At 45.4% G+C, this 16,542-nt stretch overlaps 1 protein-coding gene across 3 annotated transcripts; it reads left to right on the plus strand.

Annotated features, from left to right (window-relative positions):
• Nucleotides 1-2,109: 2,109 nt before the first annotated feature.
• Kank (KN motif and ankyrin repeat domain-containing protein 2 kank) lies at nucleotides 2,110-16,508 on the plus strand. Of its 3 annotated transcripts, XM_089595942.1 has the most exons (9): nucleotides 2,110-2,167; nucleotides 4,462-4,757; nucleotides 6,973-7,151; nucleotides 7,298-8,009; nucleotides 8,514-8,959; nucleotides 9,802-10,284; nucleotides 12,758-13,051; nucleotides 13,130-13,529; nucleotides 14,231-16,508. In XM_089595942.1, exons 1-9 carry the CDS (start codon nucleotides 2,110-2,112, stop codon nucleotides 14,798-14,800), a joined length of 3,438 nt encoding a protein of 1,145 aa, XP_089452068.1. In that variant the 3' UTR covers nucleotides 14,801-16,508. The 3 variants fall into 3 exon arrangements, with proteins under 3 accessions (XP_089452068.1, XP_089452069.1, XP_089452070.1); XM_089595943.1 differs by lacking the exon at nucleotides 2,110-2,167 and having other exon boundaries at nucleotides 4,371-4,757; XM_089595944.1 differs by lacking the exons at nucleotides 2,110-2,167; nucleotides 4,462-4,757 and adding an exon at nucleotides 5,255-5,546.
• The last annotated feature ends 34 nt before the right edge of the window (nucleotides 16,509-16,542 follow it).

Genomic DNA, 16,542 nt, shown 5'->3' on the forward strand with positions numbered 1-16,542 from the left:
GGATGAGCGGAAAAGAGAGGATGAAGACCAAGCAAGGGAAATAGAAGTCAAATGCACACATAATGGTCCTCTGCGATTCTATAATGGTACACACTGCCGCAACACCGTATGGGTCCTCGCTTCCAAGAGAGATGATTTAGTTTGGTATGCGTGTAAATACGTGTGTACGGGGTCGTAAACGAAAGAGAGGCGAGAGACCTGCAAAAGAAAACAAATGATGCGAGAGAAAGAGAGGCTCATCGTTGGTTGCGAAAAAAGGAGAAAAACGAGGCCTACGTGGGTATATGGGTGCCTAAATCCTACGGCGTATTATGGCGAGGGAGAAAACGAGACGCTTCGGAATGCCCATGGCCTGCCTCACTGGTGCACTTGAAAGGAGCGTATTAGGGACTCCTCCTTGGCTCTTATTCGCCATCAGATGTAAGTAATGGGGGTTTCAAAGTATTTCAATTTCGTCGATGTTTTTCAGGCTGTACATTACATTAAATGGTCAATTTTTTTTTTTTTCATCTCATCTTATAGCTCTGCGATAAATTTCAGAGATTAAAAAATTATTTTCGCCACCACCTAAATCGATACATAAGATCAAAGTAAGTATACCACAGAGAGATCATGCAGCAACAAGCTGTACTACCTATTATACTTACCAACCAACATCGCGTAAGACTCTATAAATAAATCCCAATACTTTCTTTGAGTTTCCGTGAAAAACTATAAATAAGTATTATAAGTGTACACACACACGTACGTGAGTGCACAAAGTTCAATTAGCATTGTATAACGAGAGACCGCGCGTACGTAGGTATTACGGACTGCATGCACGCGATGCGTAACTCTTGAATTCGCGGCGCAGGTAGTTATAGGTACACACCGCAAGTAACCGATCTATGTGGAGATCGGTTGCATAAGAGAGCGCGTACTCATGTATATATATATATATATATGTACCCATACTTGTGTTGTACTTCTCCGTGCGTGTTTCTCTTTCAGAATCGGCGGAGCAAACAGAGTAAGAAGAAAGGAAAAAAAAAAAAAAAAAAAGTGAGGAGAAGCGAAAAGAACAGCGTCGAGAGGTGCGCGCGGCCAAAAGCATCCAAAGAAGAAGACTAAGAGGAGGAGGAAGAGACGCTCGCGCTCGCGTGCAAAACACTCTCTCGCCTCTCCATTGCATCGGCCAACGAACTGCACTTGCACACTTTGGTACATTGTACATGTATGACATACATATAGTATATATTTACATCTGGGTACCCACATCACCTATGCATCATCACGGGGGAGGCAACCACGTACAGGCCCCCCTAGAGCCCTCTCTCTCTCTCTCTCTCTCGCTTTTCTCAGCTAAAAAGAGAGCAACGAGGCATCGGTATAGGCTAGCAGCATCATCATCGTGGACCATCCGAGCGTGCAGCTAGAGACGCCTCTCTCACGGAGATCTTCTCTCGGGTATGGACCACATACCTATATACATTTGTACATTCAGTAGGAGAGCCCGTTGGTCGTCACGCACTGCACCGCGGGGCGACAACGCGCCAAAAGTAGTGGGAGTGAAAGAGCGTGGAGGTGTGCTGCTCTCGAAGCTCGGCAGCGGCACATAGTCTCTCGAGAGCGTTCCGGCAATCATGCCAGCGGCAGAGTACCGCGCAGCAGCCCGGCCGCGCAGCTATTTCGCTACCCTCGATCGGCCGATCCGATCGATCGGCGCTACAAACCCGGGAAATCGTTGATGGTTTCGCCAGACTCCATCGTACATTGAAACCATAGGGTTTCGAGCTTGCAAAAATTTCAACTATGAAGCGATGAAACATTAAAATTAAAATAATACCCGTTGTCTCGACACCTGTGCGTTCGCCGAGTTCGCGGTGTGTGTGTGTGTGTACACGTACCACGAGTTTGCGACCGATCCAGCGGCAACGGGGGGGGGGGGAGATCATAATTGAGTGCACATACGCGAGTCCAGTGAAAGAGAGCGAGTCGTTGGGCCGAGAGATAAAGTGCCCGCGCGCTCGGAGAAGTCGCGACCAAAGAAGGCGAGAGCGCCAATAAGTGCCGCTCGCCTAGAGGAACTCGAGTGTGTGAGGTGTGTAGGTATAGGATACACGGGGCAAGATGACGACGACCATGGCAACGTCGAGCAGAACTCGGCTATTCAGCGACGCCGGGACAGGTATACAAGATCGGGATATGATGAGCGCTGGTGCAATGTGTGCTGCAGGTATTGTCGCTTTGGATGCTGCTGTTGCGGTTTTCGCGAACATACGTGTAGTGCAGGCCTTTTTTTAACTTTGATTTTCTGGGGATTTTAGCGGTGATCGGTATCAACCGATTTTCGGATCGTTTCATTGAATTTAGGATTTTGTGGATGTTATTGTTTTCAATCTGAATACTTTTTTTTTTTTTTTTTTCAAGTAACAGCTAGATGATTACCTTTGGAAAATGATGGATAAATAATTCATACGCGCCGCATCGATGTGGGAGCTTGTGCTGTTAAATTGTATAATGATACACTGGGGGCAGGATTTCTGTCATGAAATACGAAAATTTCCAGCGTATTAAGAATTATGCACCTCGGGCTATTTATTACCTTCCTCTCGGCTTACAAAGAAAAAATACAAAAGCGTGATATCACGTATATGTATGCGTATAAACATGTCCAGTTGATGCAATTCGCCTTCATTGCTACGGCGTTGCAAAATCAAAGTTGCAGTATACACCTCGTCTTATTCTCGTTTTTCTCTTGCGAACGTCAGATTTCTAGATCTCAAGATTGGCTTGACAAATCCGATGGAATGGTATACCTGCCGTGTACACCCACTACAAAATGTTGCGGCAAGCATAATCAATATTTAATGTGTGCCACTGAGGCCACTTGATGAACCACATAATATAAAACGACATTTGTTTTGTTAATGTTTTTTCTTTCAACGACGTTAACGGATGTGCTTGAATTTTACGTGGTTCATTCATATAACGCTACTAATTATTTTTCACGTATGTTTTATTAATACCTATACGCTTATACGACTACTCGAGATGTCACATTGGGAAAGTTTATTCTCAGAATCGAATTAAGTACCTAATATCTCATTAATATTAACTAGTCGAGTGAGACGCAATTTTTTTTTTTTTTTTTTTCCTAATCCGATTATGGATTATGTTATGAAAAAAAAATCGAAGCCTCCAATACATCACTCATTTGGCAAAGGCACTTCATTAAAACTGTCAGTTCAAAAGTACCCGATCCAATAAACACCTACTTATACCCTTGAATTTGAATGCTCAAACATTTACCATAATCGTTACAAAAGGTGTCACGCACAAATAAACGGAAGAACCAGCGAACGCGTTAATTTATTCTTTTCATCGAAAGCAGCACTTTTTTTTGTTGTAAAAATCATCGCTAACGCGACACACAATATGTTGTTCGTGTACGTAACACAAGTGGACCCTCCTAAGGTCTTTGGCGAGATTTTATAGGTATACAATAAGCTGTTGCTCTCCTACGCGCGTTCAAGGCCGGTTTTCTCTTTCTTTTTCTTCCTTTTCATTTTTTTTCTCGGTCCAAGTAACGGCGACACCGCACAGGTTGCGGTTGTGTAGTTCTTATACACGCACATCGCATAGCGGTCTTTATTTTTTCCCAGTGTCATGTATACGGTCCTTCATTCGGAAATGAAAAAAGAAAATCGAAAAACATATTTTTTTTACTTCAAAGCGGCGATGGGTTTATTATAATACACGCTGGAGAAGAAAAAAGCGCGCTCCTATCGGGTAACCCGACCACCGTGTCCGTCTTGGGTTTTATTATTATTTTTTCCTCTTCAAGTTTAACATATTTTTAGACCCCAAGGAAGATCGGCGTTCCTTTCTTTTTTTTTCCCCAACGAGCGCTATTTCTGTCCCCTCGATTCCGCGTACACCTACAATTTACGAGCACTTGCGCACTCGTTACATGCAGTGTAGAAAAAAAAAAAAAAAAAAAAAAAGCGTCTATCTTATCTCGGCCGGCTGGTGGAACCTTATACCGTGCACCTCTACATACTGTTTGATAACAAACAGCAGGCCGTGGTAATTTATGATACGCGTGTAATCGCGCCCACGTGCGAACGATCGATCGAGTCCCATGTGCGTTTAGCTCACCCGCCGCCAATATACCGACAAGGGTTTCGTTTTTTCTCTACGAAAATAACTTTTGCGCGGCCGGTGTGTATAACATAAAATAGAGGAGATTAAAGGACCTTTTCGGTAGTATACAGTTTGAGCGTATCCGCACGATCTAAACGATTTGTGTTCTCCGAAAAGAGGTATAAGCAACAGTAGAGTCGTGTATACCTGCAGCCTGTAGGCGATCCCCCTTGATCCGGCCCTTTAGGCTCGGCCCAACTTTCTCAACCGACAGCGTCTCCCCTTCTAATAATAATAAAAAAACAGTTTCTCCATACGAAGCATCGTGGTCCGTAGGCTTGTTCTCACCAAGGAACATGACGCCAAGGTACGGCGGGGGAATGACCGCGACGTCAAGATCGGCCTCCACCTCCTCGTCCGGCAAGCAAAACGGCGTCGGCCACGGGAGCGAGTGCTCGTGCTGCCCGTACGGTTACCACATAGACCTGGACTTTGTGCGGTACTGCGAGGATTGGCAGGCAGCGGCCAGCGATCGGATAGCTCGGGGCAACGAGGAGAAGCGCAGGAGGCGCGCCAGGCAGAAGCAGTGCCAGTCCATGGAGTTTCTGCTCGGCTTGCCCGGGGACAAGGAGGTGAGATTTTTTGGAGGGCCCTTTTTTTTGCTCCCCTTCCGAGAGGAGAACCTGTCGAATGAAAGAAAAAAAAAAAAAAAAAAAAAAAAAAAAAAAGTTACGGAAAACAGAGCTCGACTGTCACTGTATGAATCGATAGCGGCACATGGCCTCTTTTCTCTTTTTTCTAATTAGGTACGCTCAAGAGCGCATATGTACTTGTAACAAATCACGCGAAACACCACCGCAGCTCTTCGAGCCGGCGCTGGAGAGCCCGTTATCTCAGCTCGCCGATAACACGCGTTGTGCGCAACAGTTCGATACATTAATGTAACGCGTGCGTATAGGGTATATACCTATACACAAGCATGGTACGTGTACTATGCTCGTCAGATGATTTGAAATGTATTGTGTATACGAGCGAACGGCGGGAGGAGGGGGAGGCGTGTTAAACGTTAAAATGTGCTAGCTCGCCCTCAACTGTTAAGTATATTATACGTGGGTAGTACGCGCGTCTATGTACCTTCTTGCGAGCGAGTGCGTTGCACTAGATGCTCACCTTCGTCTTGACGAAACGTCAATAGCGAATTTTCGGTGCGATAGTAAATAACGCGAAGCTCCGTGGATTATTACTTTTGAGTTGTACAATACAGGGTATTTGTGTTTTTCTGTGCGCGCGATAATCAATATCGGCACTGTTTGATCGAGCGTGGGACAATAATTATTGTGACAGCGATGCCGTCGTGCTTACCTCGTTGCGCCAAGAGTAGGGGCAAAACATCCTGTGTGATCAAGATAAAGTATCATGAGGTATATATAACGTGGTTAATTGTGGTGCTTGTGTCGGCGTTGTTTGCTCTTTTGTTTGTTTGTTTGTTTGTTGGTATACATGCCGTTAATATGATCTCCGGTGAGACTTAATTGTGACGTGTATCGGTGTATGTATATTTTTATCAGATAAGCATATAATGTACCAGAGACGCGCTTCGGCGAGGAAAGTTTGTCTTAACGATCAGTTTTTAAATCATATGTGTAAGCCGAGATTAGAATACATTAGTTTTTTCCATTTAGACTCCAAACATGCGCGTATCGGTTTGAAATACACGATGATTTTGAAAAATCGTTAACGCGATCGCGAATCGTTGGGGTACGAGCAGCGTAGTTGCGTCGTCTATGTGCAGTTTATACTGTCTATTACCCACAAACTGATTTGACTTTAACTAAATTGCCTCTTTTGCTATATCTCTCCTCTTTTTTTTTTTTTTTTTTTTTTTTTTTTTTTTATTACGTAAACACGCTCGTGGTGAGTAATTGCCATCGGCGTGCCGAGGATGCTACTTTTCGTTCGTACATACGAACAGTTCCAAGAAAAAATATTACACCAAACTTTTTCATGAAATTTAAAAAGTCATTAGATCATTTTTATTGAAGCTTCCGAAATGAAAGAGCAATATTTTTTCTAATTCATCACTCAGAGAGCACCAATAAATCGCAATAAATACAAAAAAAACTTTACTAAAATTCATATCTTAAAAGCACGTAACGAGGAACTCTTTGTCAAACTACATATGTTTGGGAGATGCAAATATTCGTAATTACCTGTGGTGCAATGAGCACAAACTTTTTGTATCCTCTCGACCGATGGGTTTCGAGCACAAAAATTTCAAAGGTGCTTATATACTTACTCAAGAATGTGAAAACACAGAGCTTTCTCCTCGCAGCGTTTTGTTTAGCACGTATACACGTCGGAGCGTTTTAAGTACCCACCGATAATTACTCGATAATCGAAGAGTGTATATATATATATATATATTTCCATGAATATTCGGTTTGCTCGAGCTGTTGCGTCACAGAGAAAAAAAAAATTAGCGCCCTACCCAAGTTTTTTTTGTTTTGTTTTCTTCTTTTTTTCTCTAGTACCCCCGAGACGAGAGACGGGGGATTTATTTTCCAACGCTAAAATATCGCCTTATTGGATTATTATAATTATCATCATCCGCGGGGAAGCCATCAACTTTCCACCCTCGCGTCGGCTCGCGCTAAAATTGTATAATTGGCTTTGTGCAATCTAGATTACGAGCAATAAAGCGTAAACCAAAGCGTCGAACGCATAAGCATATATACACATATATATATATACAGCCGAAGCGGCGAAAGTTCATCGGCCCAGCGGCCCAATTGAAAAATCATTTTAAGAGCCAAAAACTAAAACTCGATTGAAAATTCACATGTACAGTACAAGCCAGTGCCGCCGCCTGCGAAGCCAACACCGCCGAAACCACCGCCAAAGCCGAGCCCCGACAGCATCAAACTCAACAGGGACTGGCAAGAGAGCCTCAACAATTTCGAGCGAGCCCTCTCGCAATCGTACACCGGTCCCAGCCGAAGCGCGGCCATCGACACCTTCGATCCGAGGTACGTTACGTTAAATTCTCTCGTCCCTGTCTGGCGGCTTGAACCTACAATCGAGATAATTTCTCTCCCTACGCATATAAAACACACAAAAAAAAAAAAAAAGAAAAAGTAAAAACACATTTGCAATTTGTCGGTGGCACGTGCAGCAGCATCTGCACACTCGAGTACCTCACGAATGGCAGTACGTGCGTCGAGCCGAGGCGGGTACCCGAGATCGGAGCCGCAAGAGAAGAGCCGCAGGAGGACGAAGAGGAGCGCGAAGGAGAGAGCAGCAGCAGCAGCAACGGCGGCAGCAGGCCGCACTCCTCGAGCGCCGACTGGGGGGAGTCCGAGTCAGCGGTGCGTGTCGGCAACAAGAGCCGCAGCTGCAGCCCGAGCCCCTCGCTATCCTCGAGTAGGCTCGTGATCCAACAGCAACAACAGCAACAGCTACGCCGGGCCTCCTACTCCTCCTGCGCCGAGGTGGAACCGGTGAGCCGCGTCGCCGCGGGCTGGGCCAACAATGGGGCAATCACAACCAGCACCAGCAGCAGCTGTGCCAGCAGCAATGAGAACAACAACAACAACGGTAGTAGTGGTGGCGCAAACAGGCCATGCCTGCAGAGTATACGGGAGCAGATGGCCGGGGCCCTCGAGCGTATGAAGCAGCTCGAGGAACAGGTCAAGGAGATACCGCTGCTCCACGTGCAGCTGTCGGTCATGAGGGAGGAGAGGAGGATCCTGCTCAGGCAACTGGCTAGCCAGAGGAAACTCCGTTCGGGACACTCGCATCAGACTGGCCCAGGTGTGGCTGGCAAGAGAGACGCAGGTACCTCCTGTGCCGTCGTCACCCGCGACGTTGGCGTCTCCCATCAGCAGGTGAGTTGGAACGCCCTGTGTGTATGTTTTTTTTTTTTTCCCACCTCCAAGTTTTTCTTTCCTCGTTTTTACCGATTCGCAGAGACGCGAGAACATCGTACGCGTTTAACGACTTTGCTTTCCGTTTTCCCCAACAAACGATCATATGAAAGTGGAGACTTTGTGCGAAGCTTGTGCTTTTAATTCGTTACGCTTACACAACGAGTGTATAACGCACGTATATAATTATTACGTGTGCAGTTGATTTCATAAGTAGCGCGGCGATTCGATACCACCTCATCCATTTGCCAGGGAAAACCATCGCCGCAATATTTCGCTCGTCCCTTATCTACTCTTGGGAATCCTAAATGCAATTGTCAGTCGCTAGCGTGAAAAATTGCCGTAATTACCCGTCTGGCGTTAAATTATGCGCGATAAATAAATAAATCTTTACTGAGACGCACACCCATTTCTCTAATTACCTATAACGAAGGAAAAAAAAACAACGATTACCTTTAACCGCAGACAAAGACCCGAGAGACGTCGACGAACACGCGAGCGGCGGCTCTGAGCGCGCGCGGTGCCGAAACCGTGTCCATAAGACCGGAAACGGGGGCGCGGCCCCAGTCCAGGGGTACCCAGTGCTTCGGCGCGAGTCTCCTCTCGGTGGCCAAACAACCGAGCCCGGCCGTCTCGACAAAGTCGACCCAGTCGGAGCCCCAAAAGCCCGTGGTCCTCTGGACCAAGTCGACGCAGTGCGCCCCGGAGACGAAGCCCAAGCTCGTGGCCAAGGGAACCCAGTCCGTCGCCGAAGTCGTGCCTGTCACCCCTACGAGCGCCAAGGCTGTACAGTGCAGTGTCAAGACCAGGGACAGGGGCACGAGGATCGACGACGACGGGACTATTAGGGAACCCCTGTCTGCCGTCGTTTGCCGGAACAAGGAGGTCCAGACTTCGTACAGCCAACTTTGGTGAGTTTTTCTCCTACGTTTTTTTCTTCCAATTTTACGTCGCATTTGATGTAACCGATCATACAAGTGCAGTTATTTAACATTGATACGTCGCGTATCGTATAAATTATAGAGTCACGCGCCGAAATCGTGCGGTACTTTGCGAGTAAAGAGAAAGAAAGGCTCATTGTATACGAGCATATGTATTTTCTCTCAACCACCCGAGGTTTACGTGAAAGTCAAGTAGACGCGCACACATGTACAGTATATACACACACGGGGTTTCTCACGGCTAATGAGCTATAGACGATGCAGCGCACTTGTACACCTTACAATCTCTTGGTTACATCGAGCGTATATTATACATTATAACTGTGAAAGTGTACCTATATATTTATACGCCCCCACTTTTTTGAGGTATAATACACGACTCGTGGGATGCGTGGTTTTTTTTTCTTTCTATCCGGCGTGATTTTTTGATAACCAAGAGTCTTGGTTGGGCAATAACGTTTGGATGAATACTTTGGCAACATCTGCACAGTGATTTGGAGTATGAAAAAAAAAAAAAAATAATAATAATGAAACACGACCTAAGGCACACCTTTAGAGCGTGACTCACGTAAAACAGGTGCCGAAGCAACGCAGAACAAAAAGGGTGTATAGGAAGACGGGAGGGGGGGGGGAGGTTTAAGTATACACCCCGAGCTACCGTGCGACTCCACGGCGATATCAATCGAGAGTTGGCGATCACGCGACCCTCCAATAACATAATACATGTGACTATACCCTGGTACACGTGAAACGACGCGCTTCGCGAAACCGCAAGGTGACAGCAAAAAATAAAATAATCCCACGTAACGCAGGTCGCCAAAGTTGCGGCTGAGCAAGTCCGTGAGCGCGCAACCGAGCACGGCGCACGCGAGCACCGAGACGACGGACGAGTCGTTGAGTCTGCGTGTCCTGCGCCACCAGGAGCTCGCGCCACCCAAGAGGTCGATCGCCGTGGGTGTGAGCCCGCGGGAGTTGTCGAGCAGCGTGAGCCGCGCCACCGAGACGCCTCCTGCCCCGGTACACAGGGATTTCGGCACTTCGCCGCGGCGCAAGGTCCTCGTCGACGTGTCGGTCGGGCCGTCCCTGCCCGGGGTCTTCTCCCCCTCGAGTACCAACTACTGCGACGAGTGCAAGCAGATCGGCAGGAATTTGACCGACAAGAGCGGCGCCAAGACCGCGAGGTCCATACCAACGAGGATACCGGTCATGAGCGCCGAGGCCAAGGCCGAGATGAGGAGGGCCAAGCTCGTCAGGCAGGACACCTGGACGGGCAGCTTGGACCAACTGGGCGACGAGTGAGTTGTTTTCTTTGGTTGTTACTTAAAATAAATCGTGCGCTCACCTATACATGTAAATCGCGGAACGATACTTCAATCGTCGAGAGCTTTACTTTTCTCCCTTTTCCGTGCGGTGTGCCCAATGTACACACATGGGCTCAAGCGATGAATCACACGGCGACCGGTATAAATACAGAAACGCCCGACTGGAATATTTTGCTCTTCCGATATGCGCTTTACTCTTTTGCATCTGTGCGAAGCGCAACGTGTGATACCCGTTAATGGAGCCGGCGCGTGAACTATTGTCTCTCGATCCTCGCGCGTATACGTACATGGACGGCAGAAAACGGTTCCACACCGGTCCATATAAACGCACTCGAGATTTATTTATCGTGTATCGTGCCATGCGGCGTTTTCCTCTCCTCTCTCGCTTGTAATACGCGCACCACGTCAGAGCAGATAGGAGGGACTTTTTGCCTCGAGTGGAGGCGAGTTTTTTTTTCCTCCTCCTCTTTATCTTCTCGTTATTTATACTTACTTACTGCACTTGTATCTCTACGGTACACACTGATAAAAGTTACGCTGAGACAGAGCTTTCGAGCACAGGTTTTAGTCAGTCAAGGTTGAAACGACTCGTAAGCTGCGATGGAGTTTTTGTGCACAGAGTCTGAGATAATTTTCCAAGTACCTACAATGTCGGGCTTCGATTGTTTTGTTGGTGAATCACTTTTTGTTCCTCGACTCTCGTTGGGGCTTTTCTGTACATGCTGTATACACAACCTCTTGGAGTACGAGAAACTTAACGATGTCATTTGTGGATGACAAAAAAAAAAAAAAGAAATTAAGAATCAGGCAAATTTTATCAAAGTTTTGACAGCAAAATTCTTGTGCTCCGAGTAAAGCGTATTTTTCTCGCTTGATCTATTCATTCCGCGTTAACATTGTTTACATAGAGAATATAAAAGCAGGTGCATTTGAATTTTTATCATTTTTTTTATTTATTTATAGCCCGCAATCTCTCGGTCGCCAGACGACGCGTCGACGACACACGATTGCACATAAATTAAGAACCAGCTGTCTCGTGGAGATTTAAATAATCGTAAAAAAAGCCACACTCCACAGAAAGCGAGAAGCAAATTGCAACAACAGAGTCGTAAAGTTTTCCGAAACTCATATTTATACACACCTTGAAAAAAAAAAAAAAAAAACAGGAAAACGTGTCTATCCTTGCCGTCTTCCCAGCTCCTACATCAGGTATACCTTGCACCAACAACCCTTGCTTCCTTCCAAAGGGGAATGAGAGTAATAAGTCGATAAGTGCGCGCGCACTCTCGGGTGCTGTATGTGTCCTAGCTGACGTTTCCCAGCAGCAGGTGACAGCCAGCCAGTCGTTCCTGGATAGGGATAGGCGAACGAGATATCATTGACACGTAGACTTTTGCCGTATACAGTATTAAGTATCTGTGCACGATATCGTATATACAATTACGATACAAGCGTAGTAATACAAGAAGCGCTTGGCCACGACGTTTCATGTAAGTGAGAAGGAGACCAAATAAAGAGTAGTGTTTTTTTTTTTTTTTTTTTTTTTTTTTTTTTTTACATAGTGGCACAAGCAATTTGTTAAAATCCAAAAGGACGTATCCATCCGATAAGAGTGACAAATCACAGGGACTGATAATAAAAAAATTAATGAAAAAAAAAGAAAGGAAAACAGGGCTTTGTTCCCGGGAATAAACAATTGTACATATTTACACAGCGAAGAGCGTCGAGATTTCGCACTGTAAAATCCAAAGACCAGAGAGCAACAGCCTCGTCGTTCTTATCTACAAGTGCATGCATATACACCAATTGACGCGTGTGGTCGTCTTATTGTTTTCCATACACGCGATATCCGCGAACGGAGCGCAAACTACCCTTCCACCCCACCCCCAGTAATTACGAATCCTTGATTTCTAAACAGCTACCGGTGTAGATATACATATAGACGAGCTTGAGGACAACGACATATAGGTGGGGGGGGGCACAAGGTGAGTACACACGGACCCTCGTTAGCGCAGTAGGTTATGCGTATAGCAACCCAATATAAGGGGGATGAAGCACTACTCTACGTAGGAAACGCACTTGCGTGTCTGACCGTAATCAACTTGTTCTACTTGATCTTTTTTTTTGGCCGTCAAATTAATTGGATGAAAATTCGTCAAAGGGTGAAAGTTGACGCGTGCAATTATAATCACGAGTTTGTTTAATTTACCGTGTACTGTCGTGCGCGCTAATGGAGAGAAAAATGTGCGATGTCGCCTAATGGAGTTTCACTTTGTTTTTTCGCTCCCAACTTTCAACTTCAATTGGCTGGGAACTCTTTTTTTTTATAATTATTGTTTCATTGTTGATGTTTTTGTACAAAAAGCTCCCACTAACGTCCCGTTGTCATCACACCTCTTTTTTTTTTGTTTTTTTTTTTTTTTTTGGATTGAACATCATTGAACAGGTCACAGAGCCTGGACAAGCATGCCGATCGCGCGCTCTCTGCTCTGCAATCGTCCGATAACCAGCACCCGGACAACGACGGCGCGGACCATCAGCCACAGCAGCAGCAAGAGTCGAACGACAACGTGGCGACGAAGAAACAAGCACCGGCCGAGGTCAGTAACGGAGCCCAAGACGAGGATGAGCTGGTCAGGAGTATGGTCCTCGAGGCGCCCAAGACGCCAGGCCCGCGACCGCCCATGGAGTTGTCGCGCGAAATGAAGGCCGCCCTTAAAGTCCTCGACGACAACCTCAGGTATGTCATCTCGGACACATTATGTATGTATAGCACACAGTGGTATATGCAAAAACAATCTCCATTGTGAAATTACAGAAAAGTGAGTAACGGCAGTACTCTGGCGAGTCGAGTGAAGAACGCGAGCAACATTGTCCAGCACGAGTGGTTCAAGGTGTCGTCGACCGCCCTCGCGGATCCTCACAGCGTCGAGTTCTACCTCGATCAGTTCGAGCAGCACTCGGGCGACCTTTTGCACCACGTGGTCAATTTTATGGACTCGAGCGGCAACACGGCCATGCACTACGCCGTGTCGCACGCCAACTTTGACGTTGTGTCGATACTACTCGACTCGAAGGTCTGCGACGTCAACAGGTCGAACAACGCCGGGTACACGCCGGTCATGCTCGCCGCGCTGGCTCAGGTGCGCAACTCCACCAATGCCTCGGTCATCAAGAGGCTCTTCCAGATGGCGGACGTCAACGTACGCGCGAGACTGGTGAGTTTTTTTTTTTTTTTTTTTTTGTTGCCGATTTCAGAGCTTACTTTTTTCGCGACCCCCTTTTTCTTTAACGGCTCTCCTTGCTGCGTCGTCAAGCTAATATAAGCTCGAATGGTAAATTTCATCCCTTTTCCACGGATACCTCGAGAGAAACCACACAACTACCAGACAAAACGTGCCTGTTTTAGAAAGTCGCAGTCACCAGGGCAGCTTATCTGCCCATCGTGATCTCTTGCACGAAGTGTAACACGTATGTGTATATCCGTAATTCAACCACTTGTAACGTCGTGACACGTCGATGACATTCTTCGTGCGAGTGTACACACTTATATCCATCCATACATCACACCTGCGGTGTGACTGACATTTGATTCTCCACCACTGAAATTACACTCCCAAGTATTCAGAGCACGTACAGGTCTATGGTTGTTTATTTTCATGTGGCTACGTATACGTAAAGTGAACACGTCGTTACGTCGGCGGGGAATATTAAAACGCCATGTGTGTACCTACATAAACACAACAATAAGAATGATAATATGATACATTCATAGTTACATATACTTACGAATATTTGATTCGGCAACCAAACGCGAGTCGAACACGATTGTTACATGGGTCTATTCGCGTCATTTATACCCTTGAGTATACATATAATATATACATTAATGCAGTACTGTAACTCGTTTCTCCAACAGCACGGTCAGACGGCCCTGATGCTCGCAGTGTCCCACGGCCGTATAGACATGACGCGGCTCCTTCTGGACGCGGGCGCGGCGATAAACCTCCAAGACGAGGACGGCAGCACGGCACTGATGTGCGCGGCGGAGCACGGCCACGGCGACATAGTTCGGCTCCTTCTCGGCCAGCCGGACTGCGACTCGAGCATCGTCGACGTGGACGGCAGTTCGGCGCTCAAGATCGCCCTCGAGGCCGGCCACGCGGAGATCGGCGTTCTACTGTACGCTCGCCAGCGCGCCAACCGAGCCAGTCCGATGCCCGGCCAGGGTTCCGCTGCTTCCACCCCGCCGCTCTTACCCGGCAGACCCAGCGCTGCCAGGCGACAGAGGACCACCTCCTCCTCGTCCGGTGGCCACCATCACCCGCACCATCATTCGCAGCACCATCACGCGGTCACGGCCGTTGCTGCCGGACATGCCTACTCTGCCCTGTCCATGTCCGCCCCGGCCAGTCCTGTGGCCACCGCCTCGAGGAAGTTTCACTCGTCCAGTCTGTCGCTGGTGGACTCGACCAAGTTCTCGCTCTGACGATTGTTTTCCGGATGAAGCTGGGCCCAGCTAGTCTGACTGCACTCGTTGTTGTTGTTTGTTTTTATTCCCCTGTACATTCTCGTGAAAGACGACGAGTCGACTGATTGTGTGTACTCATCCATGTACCTTGTTCTCTCTGCTTGTCTTGTGGCGATTTTTCATCACGGTGCTCCTGTTTTTTATGATAATGTCATAAAATTGTACATGATCACATATAGTACGAGAACAAATAAGAAAGACGTTTGAAATCCTTTTTTTTTTTTTTTTTTTTTTACATAGATAATTAACAGTGGCAAGGATGTCAAGTGTCAAAAGAGAAAAATTACTTGTTGGAACGTCGGGAGTTGAATCGTTATTGCTGATGTAAGAGTTCTATTGTTAAGTGGACGTGTTTGTTCAACTACGTTGTTTAGAATTCAGTCTTGTTTATTGATACGCCTAATAAACGTCACTTGGCGTTGATTTTTCTTTGTACTTCACAGGCAGTGCTGTTTTTTTTTTTAAAAACAGTTTTTCGTCACTGCAGTAACGTTGTACTTTTCGAGATTTGGAACGGCGAAAAAAAAAGTTGTACTCTATTACAGGGAAAAATGTTTTAAATATATGTGCGGTGATAGAATATCGTTTTTTTTTTAAATTCTTTACAATAAAAGGTGTGAAATTTAACGGGCCTACTGCCACTATTATGTTTTTCTGTAGGTTGAATGTCTGAATAATTGATCATGTGATTGAAAAATTGGGGTTTTTCGTTACATTTACTTTGTATCGAGTTGAGAAGGTGTTGGGTATCATTAAGTAGACACGTGATTATTGTCAATTAATTCATCCGAGTAAGTATAATTCATGTGTGTAATGAAAAATCGTACCTGGTAGTGAGAGAAAAATGTTTCATCAGTATTTAAGAAATAAAAAAATGTTGTTTCGAGTACTTGTTATAAGTAAAACTACATGAATGGACTAATAATAAGGGGAACAAAAAGAGATATATACGTATATGAATATGTACACGTTTATGTGTTTATCTGGTCGATTATAATGACACTTAGCCTACGTGTTTTTGTAAACTTCGGTAACGCTCCATTCCTTGAACAAACAAACAAAAAAAGTTAACCTTGTGCAATCAATCAACGTCGAAGTGGTTGAAAACAAAATGAATCCGTAATGATTGTAAAATTTTTTTCGACTGGTGTGATCCCAGCCTGCGCATACTCACTTGTAATGAAGACTTTGAAATACGTATATTGTATAAGATTGTTAATAAAATAACTATATTAGATGTCTAATAACATAATTAACGATGGGTGGAATCGTGCATTCTGCCCTGCGCTCGAGACTTGAGTAAACAAATAACGATTATTGTATTTTTTATCTAAGTTTACAAATATTGCAAAAAAAAAATAATAATAATAATAAAAAAGGGGCACTCCCACGTATTGGTCGTGCTTCAAATCAATAAAAAATAAAACTGAATTCCGATGAAGTTTTTTAGACTGTTTTAATCTATCATTTCGATGAATAAATATGTATACAAACATTATTTATGTATATGTAAATTAATATGGTGCATATTGTGATATGCCAATATCATGCATTTATACACATAGTAAAAAAAAATAGAAAATATGGAGATCAAACTAATTTTTCTCGACCTTTGTTTATTACATTATTAACCCAACTAACCTTTTAACAAGTATACACCGCAGTTTATTATTACCAAAAACATTTTCAATTTTTATGTT

The sequence above is a fragment of the Copidosoma floridanum genome, unplaced genomic scaffold (genome assembly GCF_036245765.1).
Source record: "Copidosoma floridanum isolate Cflo_tuat_1 unplaced genomic scaffold, Cflo_Japanese_pri ptg000029l, whole genome shotgun sequence".
NCBI lineage: Eukaryota > Metazoa > Arthropoda > Insecta > Hymenoptera > Encyrtidae > Copidosoma > Copidosoma floridanum.

Bases quoted from the DNA above. Each gene is read 5' to 3' on its own strand.
- Kank (XM_089595942.1), top strand. From the start codon at position 2,110: ATGACGACGACCATGGCAACGTCGAGCAGAACTCGGCTATTCAGCGAC. The intron at 8,960-9,801 runs GTGAGTTTTTCT...CACGTAACGCAG, and splicing joins ACTTCGTACAGCCAACTTTG to GTCGCCAAAGTTGCGGCTGA. The intron at 13,530-14,230 runs GTGAGTTTTTTT...TTTCTCCAACAG, and splicing joins TCAACGTACGCGCGAGACTG to CACGGTCAGACGGCCCTGAT.